The sequence below is a fragment of the Gymnoscopelus braueri genome (genome assembly GCF_963280865.1).
Source record: "Gymnoscopelus braueri genome assembly, chromosome: 14".
NCBI lineage: Eukaryota > Metazoa > Chordata > Actinopteri > Myctophiformes > Myctophidae > Gymnoscopelus > Gymnoscopelus braueri.
The window spans coordinates 7,905,337-7,927,549 of NC_137619.1; the positions used below are offsets into that span (position 1 = coordinate 7,905,337).

The following is a 22,213-nucleotide window of genomic DNA, read 5'->3' on the forward strand; positions in this document are numbered from 1 at the left end:
TATATTGTAGGCTACGCTCTCAGAGTAACAGGAGACACAACCCTCTGTCCCTTGCAGACATCGATGCTGAAAAAAAAAGAGCAACCCATAGACATTGTTTCAGGCTTTGGCTCAATGGTCTGTGACTGACAGTGCCTTTTATACGGCAGCCTATTCAATGACATTGTCACGTGGCTATGGCCAACTTTAAGGATAAGTGTAATTTAACTCCTATCCTAGAAGTTTAAGAACGCCACTGCAGAAACGGACAGAAACGTTTTTTTTTTTAACCCATTAAGACCTGGCACGCATCTCTTGTCACTTTTTCATTTGAGCTAAAAAGCATTATTTTACACTTTGGCTATTCAAAAATAGCAGATATACAAGCTCGTAGCGCGGCACCGAGTGCCGCGCTACGAGCTTGTAGATCTGCTATTTTTGAAAAATCGTGAAAATGTGTCCAAATCTTTGAATATATATATATTATTTTAAAGCAAGCATTAACTCAAATCTTTGCTTCTGGGGGGTCCCTGGAACAAAATATTTTGAGATGGGGGGTCCGCGGCCAAATTCATATCATTTTGGGGGTCCTTGACATGAAAAGGTTTGAGAACCACTGATATAGAAACATACGTTTTTCAGAAAAAAAGCAAAAGACATTTAGCAGAATCGGAACTTCAGGCCTCAATGGGTTAAACCAAAACCATAGTTCAGCTCTGGCTCTTGTTTTACAACCTGTTATAATGTCCTATGACTTTGCGGATATTAAGCTCTTATTTGTTTCGACGAGAAAGATCTACTTCTAAGTAGAAGCTTCTAAGCTGCAGAATGACTTACTTACACGGGGAGGGGTGGGGGGGGGGGGTCATGTGCGTTCTCTGGTTGCTTGCTGATGATGGTGTTCCAATAACGAGTGGCTGGTGAAGGCCAACGCGTCGGTCCATAACTTGACGGCGACATGTGCCGAGGCGGCAGAATGCTAGCCGAGCATCTGGCCACGGCTCAAGAACACGCTTGGGACCACATTACGGGGCGGATCACGTTATACCCAGGTGTCAAGCGCAGCAAATTGCTGGACAACATGTGAAGAGACGAGGGCTAAAGTGTTGGGATACCTGAGAAGGCTCGCTGCAGCACCGAGGCGTCAGACACGCTTAGCGGTAACGCTGCGTTGTTGATCAAATGAGATGAGATTGCCTCCTGGCCTGCTGCAGCAGTTAGCCATCGCTCAATTACGCCGCTGTGTTATGTCGATCAGTAAATCAATATGTGGCCAAGCTGGTGGCTGCTTATTTGCTGTGACAAAGAGTTTCAGGCGTGTTGTTGTGTGGTGGGTGCCTGTTTTAATGTGACATCATTGACGGCAGTCTCACTATGAACACACACCGCGCTGGCCCTTGTTTTGCTTTTGCCTCCGAAGCAAAGCAAGAGCGCTTGTCAGTAGAGACTCTTAGTCCGGGGAATGTGTGTGTATGTATGTGTGCGTGTGTTTACTTGTATTCCTACTAGAGGTTTGGCCTGGCCCACCACATCGGAGACAGAGACAGTAGAGATTACTTGTGTATCATTTTTGGAGTTTATTTGGAATAAGAGGGAACAACCGAACTGCATTCGCTGGGGCGGGGGTGCCGAAGCTCTGGTCCGTAGTTTTTAGCCGTTATTAGCTTACTATTAGCATCGTCTATGGGAAAGCCATGTTAACGATTAGCGATTATTAGCTTACTATTCGCATCGTAAATGTCGGGATGACATTATGCACATCGGCGATACAGCAACTCTGTGTGTGTGTGTGTGTGTGTGTGTGTGTGTGTGTGGTGCTGTCCTAGTTGGCTTGTTGTGTAGTGAGATCTGCTGATGTCCTCTGTAGAGACTAATCAACAGAAATAGACTGTCTCGTGTCTCAGCTGGCACACTGGTCTGGTGGCACCGAGTAGCTCAGAGAGCAACTGCTCTTCAAAACACACACACAGTAAAATCGACTAAATCTACACACTATTCAAAATAGCTTGAGCTTGTAGATCTGTAAAATCTTACATTTGTGCAAATCTTTGAATATATATATTTTTTAAAGCTAGCATTTTTTTTACTCAAATCTTTGCTTGTGGGGGGTCCCTGGAACAAAATATTTTGAGATGGGGGTCCGCAGCAAAATACATACATTTTGGGGGTCCTTGACATGAAAAAAGTTTGAGAACCGCTGATATTATATTAGCAACATAAAGTGTTTCACTTAATAAAACATCAACTGATGCACAAACTTGGACACATCATCAGTGTTGTTACCTGGAGTCACTGGGTGTTTGGGGTCTAGCAACAGACACCCTCCTCCAGGCAACCCGACCGAGGCTGATCAGACCCCGGCCTGTGTCCAAGTGGCAGCTACTGCCCCCACTGTCTCTTGGGGGTAGTTGGGGACAGTGCTAATTAGGGGTTAGGGTTAGCCTGGCACTAGCCAGACCGACAACTCGGATCCACTCACACATGGCATGTGTGAATGACATAACGTGAATCCACGCCATCAGTCCGGCTGATGCCAGGCCAGTTTAGTCTAGATGTTGCAGCTGGTGTTGTCGACACTAGGAGGCTCTCTAGCCCATACATGGGCAACTAGCGGCCCGGGGGCCACATGCGGCCCCCACCTTCACTTAATGCGGCCCGCAGGTTAATTTCGGAATACTGATATATTAATTGATTTCAGCTGTTACAATTCCAAACATGCAAACATGACTCACTTTAATTACTTCAGTCTATATTAGTAGCTTAATGACTAGTATTACAATTCTATTGTCTTTTTTTATGGCCAATGTATTTGTATTTAAGTTCATAAAGTTAACATAAGTATAACTAAATGCATTTGAAATGAAATAAAAATGGATTCCAATTCAAAAATAGCAACAAAAAAAAATCTGGATTCCAATTCAAAAGTAGCAAAAATAGCAGATCTACAAGTTGAGCTTGTAGATCTGCTATTTTTTATTTTTGCTACTTTTGTGTGACATAGAAGTACGGCATTCATGTACGTAAAATACGGTGTCTGCCCAACAGTATATATGCAATGTGGCCCTCTGGAGTGAGTGTGGAAATATAGTGGCCCTCTACATCATCAAAGTTGCCCACCCCTGCTCTAGGCACTGTGGGTTGCCTCCGGGCCTGGCTCCTCTTTCGTCTGACCAGAAGTAGGGGATTTTCTGTGAGTTCCATCGTCGTTGTTGCTGCTGGGCACAAACATCTCATTCTGCCTTGATGGATTAACCCATTGAGACCTGAAGCCGATTCTACATGTCTCCTAAATCTCAACAGTATTCTGAAAAACGTATGTTTCTATATCAGTGGTGCTCAAACTTTTTCATGTCAAGGACCCCCAAAACTATATGTATTTGGCCGCGGACCCCCATCAAAATATTTAGTTCCAGGGACCCCCCAGAAGCAACGATTTGAGTTAAAAATTTTCGCTTTAAAAATATATATAGTCAAAGATTTGCACACATTTTCACGATTTTTCAAAAATAGCAGATCTACAAGCTCATAGCGCGGCACTCGGTGCCGCGCTATGAGCTTGTAGATCTGCTATTTTTGAATAGCCCAAAGTGTAAAATAATGCTTTTTTAGCTCAAATCTAAATGACACAGTTCCAGGTCTTAATGGGTTAAACCCTCCCTGCAGGTTTCACCGCAGCCTGTAGCGTTTGGGTTCTTCCTCACAGAAGAAGTGCTTTGGGCTGCCAAACCCTCCTCTCCACCCCGGGTCGCCGTCTCTCCGGCCGTCCTCTGTCTCTCCAGATGTCACCACACACTTCGTGGTTCAGAAAACTGTTAGGATTTAGAAGACATTTGTAGAATCCCCCTGAAGCAAATAATTGAGTTAGAAAAGTTTGCTTTAAAAATATGTAAATATATTCAATGATTTGCACATATTTTCAAGATTTTTCGAGCTTGTAGATCTGCTATTTTTGAATAGCCAAAGGAATCTAAAAATGACACAGATTCTTTCCCGGTCTAAAAGGGTTAACTCTTGAGATTGTGGAAATGTAAGCAAAGGGTCCGTTTGGACCCTTTGGAGTTATAACTGGATAATAATGGATTTTATTTATAATGCCCTTTACATTTGTAAAAATCTCAAAGTCCTGCAATAGGCAATTGCACAAAAAAAAAGAATCATCACTATTAAAAAGACATCTAAGAAACTGAAACAAAACATTTAAAACATGAGGGCATAAAGCCTAGAGGTAAACGCTAAATAAACGGAACACTGAGGATTCTACTGTGGAACACTTAGTCACGCTTTTACACCATGGATACCTAAGATGCTAATGATGCCCCATGCTAATTAGTACAGTAATTACCCACTTTGAGACCCTTTCTGCTCCATGGTGTATGTTTCCTCATTTTGCTTGTCTTTGATAAAGGATTGGTTCACCCAAAATATGACTTATTTTCTATCAATTACACACGCCATGAAGCCTTGAATTCATGGAGATTATTTTAGTCGCTTTCCAAAGCCAATACTTTGATGAGCGGCGGAAAGATGCTAATGTCTCCGCTAGGAGACTGAAATGAAGGTCATTTGAGTCTTTTACCGGAGACTCTGCCGGTCATTGAATTATTGACAAAAAAATCTCCATGAATTCAAGGCTTCATGGACTGTGTAACTGATAGTAAATACGATTTTTTTTGGGTGAACTACTTCTTAACCCTTTTAGACCGGGAACGCATTTTTTGATTTCTTTGGGCTATTCTAAAATAGCAGATATACTGTACAAGCTCATAGCACGGCACTCGGTGCCGCGCTATGAGCTTCTGGGGGATTGTACAAATGTCTTCTAAATCCTAACTAATGTTGCTATAATATCAGTGGTTCTCAAAAATGATATGTATTTTGCCGTGGACCCACCCTTCTCAAAATATCTTGTTCCAGGGACCCCCAAAAGTTGTAACAGAGATTAAAATGTTTGCTTTAAGAAATATATATTCAAAGATTTTGCACACATTTTCACGATTTCTAAAAAATTGCAGATATACAAGCTCGTAGCGCGGCACTCGGTGCCGTGCTACGAGCTTGTAGATCTGCTATTTTTGAATAGACACAGATAGATGCGTTCCCGTTCTTAAAGGGTTAAGAGATTAGATAGATGCCAAATTAAATGGCTTATATTAAAAAAAGCAGCCTTTTTGGCGCTATGTAAATACTCTGCAAATTGTCTGCTATTGTGAATATGGATCGATTAGACTGCTATGGCTTGAATCCCGTGGCAGAACGAATATCGTCTGGCGGTGTGGACACCTCATATTATGTCCAAAACTGTGACTTTTCAGGATTGAAATGCAAAAATAGCAAAAGTAGCAGATCGACAAGCTCAAGACGCTCCGCGTTTCGAGCTTGTGGATCTGCTACTTTTTTTTTTTGTTAAGATATTTTTGGACGTTTTCTGCCTTTTATTGATAGTATAATACAGTATTTAGACAGGAAATGGAGAGAGAGTAATGGGGAGTGACACACAGTAAAGGTCGTCAGGATCGGGACTCGAGCATTGGGCAATGCTACGCTACGCTAGCGGTCCGGGCCGAATGTGCTACTTTTGATGCTTTTGTGTGATGTAGTAGGCTATGATCCAAATACCCCCCAAAAAAAAAAAAAAAAAAAAAAAACCCAAATAGTTAGAATATGGAGATAAGAGGTTTCTCTTGACAGCGACGATATGCCCCTTGGTTGGAAACCTAATGGCTTCGGTACATTTTCCCTCCTGGCAATTTGAGAAATGCATCAAAGTCTGTTCCGCCTCAGCAGTAGAGGAAGGGTTGTAGAGGAAGGGTTAGCGAAGGCAGGGAGACACTGTTTTATCACACCCTGAACACCACTTAACCCATTCAAGCCGGGAACGCATATGTGTCATTTTAAGATTTCTTTGGCTATTCAAAAAATAGCAGATCTACAAGCTCATAGCGCGGCTATGAGCTTGTAGATCTGCAATTTTTGTAAAATCTTGAAAATTTGTGCAAATCTTTGAATATATATATTTTTAAAGCTAACATTTGTAACTCAAATCTTTGCTTCTGGGGGGATTCTACAAATGTCTTCTAAATCCTAACAGTTTTCTGAAAAACTCATGTTGCTATAATATCAGTGCTTCTCAAACTTTTTCATGTCAAGGACCCCCAAAATGATATGTATTTGGCCGCCGACCCTCATCTCAAAATATTTTGTTCCAGGGACCCCCCAGACGCAAATATTAAAAATGAGTTAAAAAGGTCCAAATCTATATTCAAAGATTTGGACCAATTTTTCAAGATAAAAAAAAAAAAGCAGATCTACAAGCTCTTCGTGCCGCGCTATGAGCTTGTAGATCTACTATTTTTGAATAGCCCAAAGTATAAAATAAAGGTTATAGCTGCAAATCTAAAATGCCACAGTATGGGTTCCTGGATTGAATGGGTTAACCAGAATCCTGTACACATCCGAGGCGGGTCGCGTTAGTTCTGACTGCTCTGATGAAAAGGAATAGCAGTGATCCTGCCTTCCCCTCTGCTCCATGTTATCTCTGTTCTAAGGTCAATTGCCTGTGGTAAATGCAGAGGATATTGCATTTAAAAACCCACTCCAAGTGACTTTTTTCACTTCCACTTTTCACATAAGTGACAGTGAGACACAGGAAATGCAGGAGAGAGAAAAGGGAAGAGCAAAGAGCCTCGGGTGGGATTTGAACTCGGGGGCCATCTGCCAGGAAGGACTTTATTATTATCTCTGTATTGTTGCTGTTGGGCAGAAACCTCCTATCTCCATATTTAAACTTTTCGTGTTTTTGTTTTTGTCAATTAACGCCCTACTTGATTATACTACAGCGATCATACTGCAAGCTCGAAACGTGTCTCGAAACGTGTCTTGAAACGCGTCTCGAAACGTGTCTCGAAACGTGTCTTGAAACGCGTCTCGAAACGTGTCTCGAAACGCGTCTCGAAACGCGTCTCGAAACGCGTCTCGAAACGCGTCTCGAAACGTGTCTCGAAACGCGTCTCGAAACGCGTCTCGAAACGCGTCTCGAAACGCGTCTCGAAACGCGTCTCGAAACGTGTCTCGAAACGCGTCTCGAAACACGTCTCGAAACGTGTCTCGAAACGCGTCTCGAAACGTGTTTCGAGCTTGCAGATCTGCTACTACTATTTCTGAATTTGAATCCTGAAAAGTAATGGTTTTGGACCACCCGACAGAGACAATATTCTATGCACTCTTACCAATACAAGTGAGTAATATCCTGTGTGTGTTTGTTCCTGTTAACAGGCCCCCTTTTCAACACACATTGTTGACATCAAACCAGCTGATTGGGGGTCATTTACCGTATTGTCTATTGGTTGACTGCAGTTTCATTAGTAAAAAAAACAATGTGGGTGGGTGCAGGGTATCGGGGGTGGGGTGGTGGTGGTGCTGTCGTTGTCAATGCGAGGAAAAATCTAATCATTAGGCCTGACCTTTCTGAGCGCTCCTGTTTGATTGAGATTGCGCTGTTATCAAAGGCAAACGGCTGTGAGCAGGAGAGGCAGAGTGTCCAGAAGGGCCTGTTGAAACGGACACACTGTGTTGACAAGCCACTGCTGAGAGCTATAAGAATAAAGCACTCCAACATAACAGAGCTCACCTCCAGTAGCTCTGTGTTGTGCTGTAGTGTTAGCCTCTCAGTGAGTGGGGTTAGACAAGCTCATATCTCTATCTCTCTCTCTTTGTTCTCTGCATTGGGTGGCAGGTGTATGTGTGTGTGTGTGTGTGTGTGTGTGTGTGTGTGTGTGTGTGTGTGTGTGTGTGTGTGTGGATAATGTGTGGATGTGGAATACATCTTAATATCTCAGGTGAATGTATTCCAGGCATTCCCATGCGTAATGACCCTCTTATCATCCACCTACACGCGCATCATGTAACAGATGAATTTATAACCTACTGGTCTGAAAAAGAGTCTCAAAGTGGGAAGTTGCTATTGGATGTGTTTCCCTGTGTTGTAAACAGCCAGTCGCCTCGTCCACATGGTTTGGATTGGATTTGAAAAGAAAGTGTACGACCCCTATGTCGCAAGGTGGAAAACACAGCACTTTAGTAAACAGAAACATCTACTGATGCACAAACTTGCACACATCATCAGTGTTGTTTCCTGGAGTCACTGGGTGTTTCGGGTCTTGCAACAGACACCCTCCTCCAGGCAACCCGACCGAGGCTAATCAGACCCCGGCCTGTGTCCAAGTGGCATGCTGCCCTCACTGTCTCTTGAGGGGAGTTAGAGACGGTGCTAATTAGGGGGTTAGGGTTTAGGGTGGCAGGTGAGATGTTAACAGCAAGTGTTGGCAACACTAGGAGGCTCTAGGCACTGTGGGGTTGACTCCGGGCCCGGCTCCTCCTTCGTCTGACCAGAAGTGGGCGTTCTTCTGTGCGTTGCGTCGTCATCATTGCTGCTAGCATTGCCGTTAATATCTACTTATGTTAAATTGCCTTTTTTTTTTGCTCGCAGATACATGTACTGATGGGGCGTCTGAGCCTTACGTGCCTGTTGCTTTCCAATTCAATAATTGCCAATGATCCTTTACAATAAGTTGTAGCCAGCAAGCCACATCTGACCGTCTGTCTCTTCTCTTCCCCCCCCAGCAGGAGGCGCTGTCTGCTCCTCTCCCCCACCAGACTGTCAGGAGACCACATGGCCTACGGTCAGCAGCCCACTCCTCACTGTTCACCCAGCCGCCCACTGCCCTGTCTCCACAGGTTAGTGTGTGTTTACACGTGTGTCTGTGTCTGTGTGTGTGTGTGTGTGTGTGTGTGTGTGTGTGTGTGCGTGTGCGTTTCTGTTTCTGTTTATCGCAATCGCAGCATGAATTACAGCAATTTCCAAATTGCAGCACCACTTCTGACTACCAAACAATTATTCTAGTGCCATGACTAAGCATTGATCCATGAATCATCAAATAGAATATTTTATTGTTGACGAACTTGTGATGATGTTAATCGCAGATTCGCAGTTAAAACATTCTGTATGCAATTAGTTTTTTCGCCTAGTATGGTGTGTGTGTGTGTGCGTGCGTGTGTGTGTGTGTGTGTGTGTGTGTGTGTGTGTGTGTGTGCACGCGCGTCTGTGTATCACACACTTAGTTGGGGGAAAGAGAATATTTTGTAGTTGCAGTTTAACATTCTGTTTGCAATTAGATTCTTTTTTTTTACATCTATCATTCAGCCTTAGTGCGTGGTTTGTGTGTGTGTGTGTGTGTGCACGTGGTCGTGCACACACCGCGTATCGCACACTTGGGGGGGAAAGTAGGCTTATGGGTGGATTTTGAGGGAGCTCAGAATACCAGGCCGCCTTGTTCCAGACATCATTGATTTGAGGCCTGCGTAAAGCCTCCAGCGCTAGACTGCTGCTTTATTAGGCTCCGGTGTGTGATGGGAGGTGGATGGAGAGGGCGTCTGAACATCGCAACGTTCAGATATATATATTGTATTGTTATTATTATTATTATTATATCGACGACGGCACGGCTCAGAAATCCCACCCTGTAAAATCCTCAGCTCAGAGTTAAGTTAACCCTTTAAGACCGGCGAACGCATCTGTCATTTTAGATTTCTTGCCGTGCTATGAGCTTGTAGATCTGCTATTTTTGAAAAAAAAACTGACATTTTTGGCAAATCTTTGAATATATTTATATAAATGTTTTTAAGCGAACATTTTTAACTCCGATCTGTGCTTCTGGGGGGTCCCTGAAACAACAAATTTTGAGATGGGGGTCCGTGGCCAAATACATATCACTTTGGGGGTCCTTGACATGGAATAGTTGGAGCACCACTGATATACTGTAGCAACATAAGTCTTTTCAAAAAACTGTTTGTAGAATACATATTAAAAGATTTGCACAAATGCTCACAATAAAAAAAAATAGCAGATCTACAAGCTCATAGCGCGGCACTTGGTGCCGCGCTATGAGCTTGTAGATCTGCTATTTTTTAATAGCCAAAGAAATAAAAGAAAATTACACAAAGATGCGTTCCCGGTCTTAATGGGTTAACTCTGAGAGCGTACAAAATGGACCCTTACGGGTCCGTTTGGTTCCATTTGGTACGCTCTCAGAGTTGCATTAACACTCAGGATTTGACTGTGTTAGGGGGCAGATGGTCAGACGTGTCCTTTGGGTGCTCTCTCTCTATAAATTCTTTCTTCAAAAAAATGGTGATTTGGTTCCATTACCTCAGGAGGCATGGATCGCCTCCCTGAGCATTTCTATGGTCCTTTGAACAGGATCCATCTTCCAGGAGAAGAGGAGCCATTATCCCCCCCCCCCCTGCTCCTCACAGTGGAGGTGAGGTGCAGGTAGGGTTGATCCAATATGAGAGGCATAATGTAATGAACAATATGAAAACAATCTATTTTGAGATGCTGAAAGAACTTACTTTCATTGCATCTTAGCAAGGCCATCTCTCTCTCTCTCGCTCTCTCTCGCTCTCTCTCGCTCTCTCTCTCTCTCTCTCTCTCTGTCTCTCTCTCTCTGTTGGCCTTAAAGGACGACTTCACCCATTTTAAATCTTCATACAAGTGGTCCTCCTCACTAATGCTCTTTTTTAATATGGCACCATTTTTGTCTACTCGGCCTGTGTCTCAGACGACCGTTCAGAAACCTGCCTACCAGTGACATCATCGATGGGGAATCCAAGCTAATAAAAACTGCAGGCTTTCTATTCTTGGGAAGTTAGCAGTTAGCATGCTATAATAGAAGCCATTGTTCTCGCATTAATAATAACAAACAAAAAATCTGTCTAGAGCCCTCCTCGGAGACAGAGTAGACAAATTGGTACTATCTTATAATGAGCATTAGTGAGGACCAATTATATATTGAAAATGGGTGCGGCAATGGTCCTTTAAAATTCCGATTTCAGTAAACAAAGACATTACACAACATGGAGGGAGAAACTGAGGGTGTTTTTAGATTAAACGGCACAGCGTTGAGTCTTACAGATTAAAACCGATCATCTACTGTATGGGGAAACGGTGCTCTCTCTGCGGTGCCTCTGGCTCCAGCAAACACAATTTGTCTACATTATTCACAGGAGGGAGGCTGGGCGGGGAGATCGATCTTTGTCACTGTGATGATAGCGACTCGTACAGGTTAGTGGCGGTGCTTGTTCAGTGGAGCAGAGCTGAGAATATAGCAGGTTCTTCTTCCGCATTGGTCACGACGTCCCCCTGGTGGTGGAACCCCTCACTGTCAGGTGAAAAAGAAGCATCTGGTGATTTCATTCGTATCAGAGGAGACATGTGGTTATTGTCTACACCAGGGGTACTCAACAACAAATCTTGAAGGTCCACAAATAGGTTTTTGAATAAGGCTAGCGCGCGCGTGCATGTGCCCCCCCTCCCGCGTGTGCGCGAAGCGTTTTTTGTTACTTTATTTCGGTTTTAGGGTCAATTGTGACTCGCGATCGCGGTAACTCGCAGATTAATAGCCTAGAAATAATTTATTGGGGAAAAAATAAAATAATAATAAAATATTTTTTTTTTATTTTATTTTTTTTAATTATAATTTTCCCAGGGTCCGCAGAGAGGTGTCCCGCGGTCCGGTCATGGACCGCGGTCCGCCTGTTGAGGACCCCTGGTCTACACGCAACCAAGACCAAGCGGTAGGGGTTGGCAGTGATAGGGGGCTGTACACAGTGGTGTAAAGTAACTAAGTACATTTACTCAAGTACATTTTTGAGGTATTATTTACTTTACTGGAGTATTTCCAATTTTCTGTACTTTTACTGCTACTCCACTACATCTCAGAGGCAAATACTGTATTTTTTTACTCCACTACAATTATTTGAAAACTTTAGTTACTTTGTAGATTTTGATTGTTATTACAAAACATACATTAACCACCTCAGCCCTGAATGCATTTCGGCCATTTAAAAATAGTTTTCGACATTTTATACATTTTGAACTTGTGAAACGGGACATTCTGCATAATGAGTACTTTGTACTACTTTCTACTTTTGGTACTTTAAGTACATTTTGATTCCAATACTTTTGTACTTTTACTCAAGTACATTTTGAATTCCGGACTTTTACTTGTAACAGAGTACTTCTACATTGCAGTGTTGCTACTTTTACTTAAGTAAAGAATTTGAGTACTTTTTCCACCACTGGCTGTACACAAGGCGGTAGGGATTGGCATAATGATTAAATTGAGAGAAAAATGGGGGATTCTATGTTTTTTTAATACTGGATAGGGGGTTTTAAATGAATCAATTACCTGCAGAAAAATGAATTCGACCTCATTAAAAGAAAACCCCACTGTTCAATCTTGGCTTGGTTTCAATAATGATGATATTAGGAAGCTCACAGTGCCTCCCGTAATGATATTATGCTGCTGGGTCCATATCAAACCGTACACCGTAAAGTCCTCAGTGTTCATTTAACTCTGAGACATGTACCAATGTAATGAAACAGCCCCTCGGTTACATGAGCACACACTCAGAGTTACAGATGATAAATGAACTCTGAGGATTTCACTGTGGACCTACAGAGAACACGTTTTAAACCATTTAAGACCTGAGTCCCATTCTACAAATGCCTTCTAAATCTGTAGTTATCAAACTTTTTTGAGCCAAGGACCCCCAAATTGATATGTATTTGGCTGCGGACCCCCCCATCCCAAAATATTTTGTTAGAGGGACCACCAGAAGCAAATAATTGGAGTTAAAAATGTTCACTTACATATATTCAAAGATTTGCACAAATTGTCAAGATTTTTCAAAAAATTGCAGATCTACAAGCTCATAGCGCTATGGGCTTCTATATTTGCTATTTTTTAATGTGTTAAAAAAATGTCAAATGCGTTCCCGATGTTAGTGGATTAAGTGGAGAGAGTCTTAGATGGAGCCTAGTACAGAAGAATATGCTGAATTGACTCCAGTGTGCCTACATTGTCTCTGATCTAATAGTGTGGAAAGTTTGTATAGTTCTTTTCCTTCAAGCATGGCTGCCTGTAACTGTGTGGTTAACCACTTTCAAAGAGAAAATGCCTAATTATTAATTTCTGTGCGGTGTTAGAGAGTGGGTAAACATTGGGAAAAGCATGAAATTACCGTTCCATAAGGTCCAGTCATCACACTATAGGCCTGTCACAATTATTACCAGTGTTGGGCAAGTTACTTTATATTTTTAATAGATTACATATGACTTATTTTAAAGTAACACTTGATTTCATTACAATATTACTGTCTGAGCAATGGTAATATATTATATTACTTAATACTTTTGAGTTACTTTCACAAAAATGCTCAAATTGAACAATTAAATGGTCTTATTACATAATCGAGAAATCAAAAAACATTTAAAAAAATAGTAGAAATAGCAGATGGTGACGGCTGTTTCCACTATTCATGTTTCTTTTTTTCCCTTTCTTTTATTCAGAGTAGCCAATTATTTTTGACCCCCTTTTTTCTCCCCAATTTAGTTATGCCAATTCATCCCCCCCCACACATCTCTGTGTTGTCTACTGACTCGCCTGCCAGCGAGGAGCCCCCACCGGGAGGACGTAGAGAGTGTTCGTCCTACTCCTCCCTCCCAACACTCCCCGCTGACGGGCTCCGTCCCAGTGTTGCCAGATTCTGTGAGAGAAACAAGCAACCAGGTCTAGGAAAACCAGCCCAAAAGAAGCGACTATGGGCCACATGAGCACTTTAACATATACATCAGCTATTTGAAAATAGCAGATCTACAAGCTCACAACGCGTCGCGATTCGACGCGTTGTGAGCTTGTAGATCGGCTATTTTCAAATAAAATCTTGCGGGGAAATTATAATAAGCAGATCTGGCAACCCTGGCTCCGTCCCAGCCCGTAGGAGTTCGGGCAATGACCAATATCACCCTCCACCCCGCCCGACTTCCCTCCCCCGAACACGGGTTCAATTGTGTTCGCATCGACGCCCGAGAAAGCCAGTTGCACCACGGTGGATTCGAACCCACAACCTCCGTGGTAGTGGTCGGTGGGTGGGCAGGGACTTAGCCGCTGCGCCACCCGAGCGCTATCCGTTTCTTCTTCTTTAACCCATTGAGACCTGAAGCCAATTCTACATGTCTCCTAAATCTCAACAGTATTCTGAAAAACGTATGTTTCTATATCAGTGGTGCTCAATCTTTTTCATGTCAAGGACCCCCAAAATTATATGTATTTGGCCGCGGACCCCCATCAAAATATGTTGTTCCAGGGACCCCCCAGAAGCAACGATTTGAGTTGAAAATGTTCGCTTTAAAAATATATATATTCAAAGATTTGCACACATTTTCACGATTTTTCAAAAATAGCAGATCTACAAGCTCGTAGCGCGGCACTCGGTGCCGCGCTATGAGCTTGTATATCTGCTATTTTTGAATAGCCCAAAGTGTAAAATAATGCTTTTTAGCTCAAATCTAAAAATGACACAGTTCTAGGTCTTAATGGGTTAAATGATGTAAGTCATTAAGTTATATGATGTAAGGCATACCTGTGCACCTTTTAGTTTACGAAGCCTAAAAGCCAAACAGAAATTAGATTTTTATGGCCCGGTCCGGGCACCTAGGCTCCAATGTAGCCTGACAGCACATCACGGGTTCGAGGTCCCGTCCCCGATGATCTTTTCTGCATTTCTCTCCCCATCTCTCTCCCTGTTTCCTGTCTGTCTCGACTGTAATCTATAAATAAAGTCCAAAAAGCCCCCAAAAATATCAAAAAATTAATAAATAAGAAACGTAATTTGTATTCATGATATACAGTTTTGGACATATGAGGTTTCCACCCGACAGAGACCATAATAATACATTTATGTTGATATACTGTATATCTCATAAATCAATGCATAGCTATTGTTGTTTTGAACACAGCAGCTGGTGTTTCTTCAAAGCATTCTGTGAAAGGCCTCTATTGAGCAATTACTGTAGGATAGATATATCTGAGATGGCTCAATGAAGAGCATCAGGGAACACGGACAGTATTAAACTACAATATTAAAAAATTATTTTCCATCAAACAACTGGTTCTGTTGGGGGGGTTGGAAATAACTCTAAATATTACAAAGGTTATTGTGTGTGCGTCAGTGTTGATTTCGTTGACTAAAACTAGGACTAAAAATGTTCTTCGACTACCCTTTTTCACTGACGAAAACTAAATAAAAACTAAGCTATGATGACTAAAACTAAGACTAAATATATTGACAATTTCGTCAACAAATAAATAAAAACGTAAAACAAAAGTTTTACGTTTGGTTGCGCGAGGGTGTTGCGCTCTGAAAATAGCCGCTCACAACGCGTTGTGAGCTTGTAGATCGGCTATTTTCAGCATGCAACCAAGTGTAAAGTCAGCCAATACGATGCAATCAAGGCACCGTCAAAATACATTTTAGTAGACTAAATCAACTGTAGATTTATATAATCTTATGATATTTAGTCGACTAAAACTAGACAAAAAATGAATTCTGATGACTAAGATATGACTAAAACTAAATGAAATTATATTAAAAAAACTATTGACTAAAACTAAATAAACATTTGCTATCAAAATCAACACTTACGTGTGTGTTTCATGTGCAAAGACAGAAGGAGATAAGAGAATGTACTTATGCATTCATGCGCATAACAGGGCCAGAATGTTCTTGTCACAAAGTGTCAAGTATCACCGAACGTGGCAGGAAGGGCCTCCTCTCTGCCACCACTGTATGCTTCCAGATGAGTGACCCAGACAAACACTGTGCATCCTCCTGGCCCTTTAGCCCTTTATAGGGGGCAATGCTGGGGCAAAAGCAGATGCATTATGTTAACCCTTTAAGACCGGGAACGCATCTGTGTGTCATTTTAAGATTTCTATTCTATTTTTGAAAAATCTAGATTTTTTTGGCGAATCTTTAAAACATTTTTAAAGCACCATTTTTAACTCAAATCTTTGCTTCTGGGCATTCTAATAATATCTTCTAAAGAGTTTTTTTTTTTTTAAACTTATGTTGCTATAATATCAGTGATAAAAAAAAAAAAATCATGTCAAGGACCCCCAAAATGATATGTATTTGGCTGCGGACCCCCATCTCAAAATATTTTGTTCGCTTTAGATATATATATATTCAAAGATTTGCCAAAAGATTTTTTTCAAAAATAGCAGATCTACAAGCTCATAGCGCGGCACTCGGTGCCGCGCTATGAGCTTGTATATCTGCTATTTTTGAATAGCCAAAGAAATCTTAAAATGACACGGATGAGTTCCCCGGTATTAATGGGCTAAAGAGATCAGGCTCAAGGTTAAGTGTGTATATTTTTCACCGGGGAAACGCATGCTCTCGACAGGCTGTGGATCCACGGAATGAAATTTTAATGATGAGACGAACAGGACATTTGTTCCCTGAGTTCCTTACGATCCTACTAGCTGTGGACAGCGTTGTGCATTAGCTCCCGTTCTTTTCTGTCTGTCTGTGTGTGTGTGTGTGCGTGCGTGCGTGCACACGTGCGCGTGTGAGTGTCTGTGTGCATGCTGTGTTTGTGTGGCTGTGTGTTTTTTTTGCTTGTGTGTCATTAGGCTGAATGAAATGGAGAAGCTCAGGCTGGGTATATCATACAGAAGGGGGGGGAGGGGGTGGGTAGTACGGTGCATACAGTAGTGAAAAATGAGCAGAGAGGACTTCCCTAGGACTGTGTTTACATACTACTATACTGCAGCGGGCGGGCTAGGACTGTCTAGGTCAGTGGTTTTCAACCTTTTTTCATGCCAAGGACCCCTAAATTGATATACATTTGGCCACGGACTCCCCATCTGAAAATGTTTTGTTTCCAGGGACCCCCACAAGCAAAGATTTGAGTTAAAGATGTTCGCTTTAAAAAATATGAATAGTCAAAGAAATGCACACATTTTCAAGATTTTCCAAAAATAGCAGATCTACAAGCTCATAGCGCGGCACTCGGTGCCGCGCTATGAGCTTGTACAGCTGCTATTTTTTAATAGCCAAAGCTAAATGGTTAAAATTATTGGATGCTATGTTCGCTGGGGAACCCCTGGTACCCCCCCAAAGGACCACTGGTGGTCCCCGGACCACTGGTTGAGAACCACTGGTCTAGGTAGAAGAATGTCTATTTACGGTTGGGAGGGACGGGGGTGCTTATAGTGACAGAGAAAGGGAGAGAGAGTCAGCTGTTGTCGGGCAGTACTCAGATCAGTCTTGGGGCGTCCCTCCCGACCATGTCTTGTGTCTCCACACAGCGTGCATTTCAACATGTGCACTGTGTGTCCTCCCGGGGTTGTTGTCTTTCTCCATGGGGTGAGCCAGCAGGCTCCTCCTAAACATCCTTCTTCTCCCTCTGCTCCCCCCTCCCTCCCTGCCCCATGGCCTCTCTCCTCTCTGGGGGGGAGGACTGTTTGTTTAGAGGGCAGTGGAGGAAAGGAGGAGACCCTGCGGGGAATGGCTTGCTCCGTCGGGCTGTGTTGTCTTTAGACAAGTCAGGGCGCCAGATAATAATGTCATGACCCGCGTTGGACTGAAGGGCGGATGGCGGTCGTGTTAATTAGGGGTGGTGGTGGTGTGGTGGTGGGGGGGGGGGGGGGGATTTTAAGGAGCTTGTTAGCCTCATCCTTCGTTATCGTCTTTCTTCCTCTCGTTGTCATCCCTCTAGTCTAGTCTGTTTCTCCTGCACTGCTGCGGTAGTCCACTCACGCACGCACACACGCACGCACGCACGCCCACACACACACGCACGCACGCACACACACACACACACACACACACACACACACACACACACACACACACACACACACACACACACACACACACACACACACACACACACACACACACACACACACACACACACACACGGCTAGGTCTCACATCCTCCCCTCTCTCTTTTTCTCCCTCCCTCCTTACCTCTTTGCCCCCATGGCTTCATCCTTCATTTCCTTCATTTCCTTCCTTGACCCGTCTGGTATAGTCTGTCTGTCGGTCTGTCTGTCTGATTGTCTGTCTGTCTGATTGTCTGATTGTCTATTGTCTTGATTGTCTTTTCCGCTTGATTTTCTGCCTGATTGTCTGATTGTCTGTCTGTCTGTCTCACTCACTCACTCACTCACTCACTCACTCTCTCCTGCACACACACGCGCACACACACACACACACACACACACACACACACACACACACACACACACACACACACACTCACACTCACGCAGAAACAAGCCATCCTGAGTCACATTCTGAATCACACACAGTCCTCTTCGTGGCAGCACTGTTACCTGGGGAAGTTAGTTGTCAAGCAGCACCTGCGCCAAAGAATAGAGATGTGGATGTTTGATGGTGTCATGGTTGCTGTTAGTTCTTTAGAAGCGAGCCAGCGTGTTGTGGGGTGACGGGTGACGCATCAAGTGTCGCCAGCCTGACAAATCGGTAGCTGTTGTCCGCAGCTGGCAACGTGGTGGGCATGGACGGAGTTTGGGAAGAAACTACTGAGAGTGGCTGAAGGAGGCCTTCAAAGCCTAAATCTAACAATTCGTCTCTGTCGGGTGGTTCAAAACTGTTACTTTTCACCATTCAAATAAAGAAATGGCAAAAGTAGCAGATCTACAAGCTCGAAATGCGTCGCTTCGCGCCGCGTTTCGAGCTTGCAGATCTGCGACTTTTGATACTTTTGTGTGACGCTGTAGTATGATCAAGTAGGGCGTTATTTTGAAATATTTAAAATATGGAGATCAGATGTTTCTGCCCGACACCGACAAATTGTCTGGAGGCCGTGGAATAATGAGATGAATGACAGTGAAGGACTAGGGAAGGTCTATGTGTTACGTAGCACAGAGGACAGCTGCAGTGACTGTAAATCAACCACATGAATCCGGCCGACCGTATTTTGGGCATTTTGTTATAGGCGATAATTCTCCAAAATAGCCTGGGCCTATATGCTTGATTCTGGTTAATCCATTTCAATGCACAATACGTTTTTTTGAGTACAGTGACTTTGCTAATTTGACTGAATAAACCGACTTAGCAAGTATTAGTATAGGCGACAATAGAAATGATACACCAAGCTTCCTCAGCACGTTTATTTTCAAGTCAGTGGCATATTTCATTCAAATAATTGATTATAATCAGTTCTAACACATTCAAAACTGATGCAGTTGAACCTTAAGATTGAAGCATCGCAATGCATTTATATGTGTCTCATTTGGAAACTGTGCTGTATGGTATGCATATTCCACCAGTTGTTTGTCGTTGAACTCAACTGAACTGAGCTTGTCTGAGATGTTAAAGGGGAATTCCACTCATTTTCAACATTGAACTATGTCTGTCTTTAATACACCTTAGAGTTGTTGTGTGGAAATAAGAAAAAAGTCCCCCCCCCCCCCTTCTATGTTGCCTAGAACTGGATAATTGATTGAGATCATGTGATCAGTGACATACGCAGGGTGTACTTTTGGCTGAGGGGGCGGAGCCAAAAGTACACCTTGTGTGGAAATAAGAAAAAAGTGATCAGTGACACACACAACAGCTCTAAGGTGTAAATCAACGCCCTTCTTGATCACTCTACAGCGTCACACAAAAGGCATCAAAAAGTAGCAGATCTACAAGCTCGAGCTTGTCGATCCGCTTCTTTTGCTATTTTTGAATTTGAATCCTGAAAAGTAACAGTTTTGGACATAATATGAGGTTTCCACCGTATGCGTGAGACGAGCATGAATGAGACCGTTTTCCCGACCGTTTGCCCGCTTGTCGCTCCGCCCTGTGAGACACCCCCCCACCCTCCTCCCTCCCTCTCATTGGCTCTCATTGAAAATGTATTTCTAAGGCGCTTTTCGATGGCTCCCCGTGTTGAAGAGACCTTTATAAGGACATGTTATTTCATAGAGATATAGTATAGAACGCTGCATGCTCTGCTTTCTATGGGCCCCACAGCCTTAACCCATTCAATCCCGGAACGCATCTGTGTCATTTTTAGATTTGAGCTATAACCATTATTTTATACTTTGGCTATATATATACAATGACAAATACAAGCTCAGAGCTTGTAGATCTGCTATTTTTGAAAAATCGTGAAAATTTGTGCAAAATCTTTGAATATATATATATTTTTAAAGCGAGCATTCGTAAAATATGTTGTGCCAGGAACCTCCAGAAGCAAAGATTTAGTTCAGTTACAAATGTTTGCTTTAAAAAAATATATATATTCAAAAGATTTGCACACATTTTCACGATTTAAAAAAAATAGCAGATCTACAAGCTCGGTGCCGCGCTATGAGCTTGTAGATCTGCTATTTTTGAATAGCCAAAGACATCTCAAAATGACACAGATGCGTTCCCGGTTTTAAGGGGTTAAAGCAGAGTCCACACTACACACCAGTGAAGGTCACTGGACGAAATAGAAGTGAAATGAGTTCAGGTTCAGCTGTTAGATGACCTCGTTGTTTCTTTGTGGTGAATGTGTGTGTGCCTCACATATTTATCCTTGTTGTCGGGCAGAAGCCTTGTGTGTCCAAGACCATTTCCAAACCTCTTTAGGAAATGGGAAAACATATAAAAAACATAAACGGATGAAATATGGAGATATGAAGGTTTCAAGGATAGATATATTGTATGTCGAGGGACTGGTGTAGAAGAGCAACGATGTTCCACACTGGGTGCACTGGTGTCTCAACCAGTTGCACTGGTGTCTCAACCAGTTGCACTTGTGTCTCAACCAGTTGCACTGGTGTCTCAACCAGTTGCACTGGTGTCTCAACCAGTTGCACTTGTGTCTCAACCAGTTGCACTTGTGTCTCAACCAGTTGCACTTGTGTCTCAACCAGTTGCACATACTGCTTAAACACAGACCAAAGTAGTTTGTTGTCAATCCTGCTCATCATGGCCTATCTATGAAATGTTGTGTCTTGTTCCACTACCCTCTTTGTCCTGACATTCTTGACTGTCGTGTCTACAAAAAAAAAACTAAAACATCCAACAAAAAAAAAATCTGTACTTTTTAAAGAATGTTCCCACCATCAAGAGGCACTGGCTGGCAACTATGAACAGGCCTCTCATTGTAAACAATCTCTATTGTATTCCCCCCTGGACACAAGAGGAAGTCCAAAAACACACATTTTCACAAAAGCATACTGTTCACAGTGATGGAAGAAGTACTCACGTGCTTTTACTTTAGTAAAAGTATCTGTTAGGACCAGTTTATAATATCTGTGTACAGAGATATATATTATAATGTGTGTATATAAGTTCTTTCTTTGATTTGTATTCATTTAATGGAATTCCTGCAATGTATTAATCCAATGTGTAATACAGTCCTTATTAGTTAGTAAGTTTCCACTCCTCTGTACTCCTCTGTCCCCTCCCCTTTTCTAATAAAGTGCTTGGACAGAGGGGAGTGCGCCATTGTGATTTTGGACCTTGTGAAGTGAGTTACATGGTGGTCACAATCCTCGTACGAGTAAAAGAGATCTCGTGTGTCACGTGTCTTCTTTATCTGTGTGTGATCAAACAGCAAGGGGGTTTAAGATAACGATCAAGAACCTATCATTTCACTGGTCCTTCGTGTCGGATTTCTACGTCGTTTTTGGAAGAGGAGAAGAGGACGCATCGCAAGTCTATCGATAGCCAGAGATCTAAGAGGGTCCTGCAAGCCCTGGGGTGTAAACCAGGCCGGTGTTCACCAGTCCGAAATCTTCTCTTCGACGAACGACTGCCGAAATCTGAACGTGATCACACGCCTATAAGAAACATGTAAGTGTGGTCCTTGTGTGGACATATTGTTGTTATTACTAAGGTGTAATATTGACAAGTGTGTTGTAGTTGTGCATAGATAAGCAACTACAGTTATAGTTGTGTTGTAGTGGCGGGGGCCACTGCATTTTATTAGCTGCAAGAGTTATACTGAGAACGAGTTTTGTGAGTTCAAGAGAGAGTCACGGTAGTTAAAAGATAAAGAGTCTGATAGCTCCCTCCGGAGGATTTAGTGATTTATCCTCTGGGGCAAGTCGACACGTAGTGGACCCTCCAGGGCAGATCCTTTTGTCTATGTTTAGTCTATATATCTTATAACCCCCATATCATTCTCAGGGGTGTACGGTGTGTGGTTTGAATGTGATAAGTTAGCTGATCCCCTGGGCTAGTCCACACGTGGTGAACTGGTGAATATTTGGGTGTGATACAGTTTTTGACCAGTATACAGCAGTGCCTAGAAACGTTGAAATACACTTAGTTAGGATAAGAACAAGATATTTACAGTGATTAAAATAATTTCTAC

At 42.7% G+C, this 22,213-nt stretch overlaps 1 protein-coding gene across 2 annotated transcripts in view; it reads left to right on the plus strand.

The window, feature by feature from the left end:
- Positions 1-22,213, plus strand: part of mcu (mitochondrial calcium uniporter) — a 127,313-nt gene that overhangs the window by 51,411 nt on the left and 53,689 nt on the right. The window contains exon 2 of one of the 2 annotated variants that reach the window (XM_080448654.1): positions 8,599-8,712. In XM_080448654.1, the coding sequence (XP_080304780.1) occupies positions 8,599-8,712 (114 nt within the window). The remainder of the gene's footprint in view (positions 1-8,598; positions 8,713-22,213) is intronic. The other variant, XM_080448655.1, reaches the window with a different exon arrangement.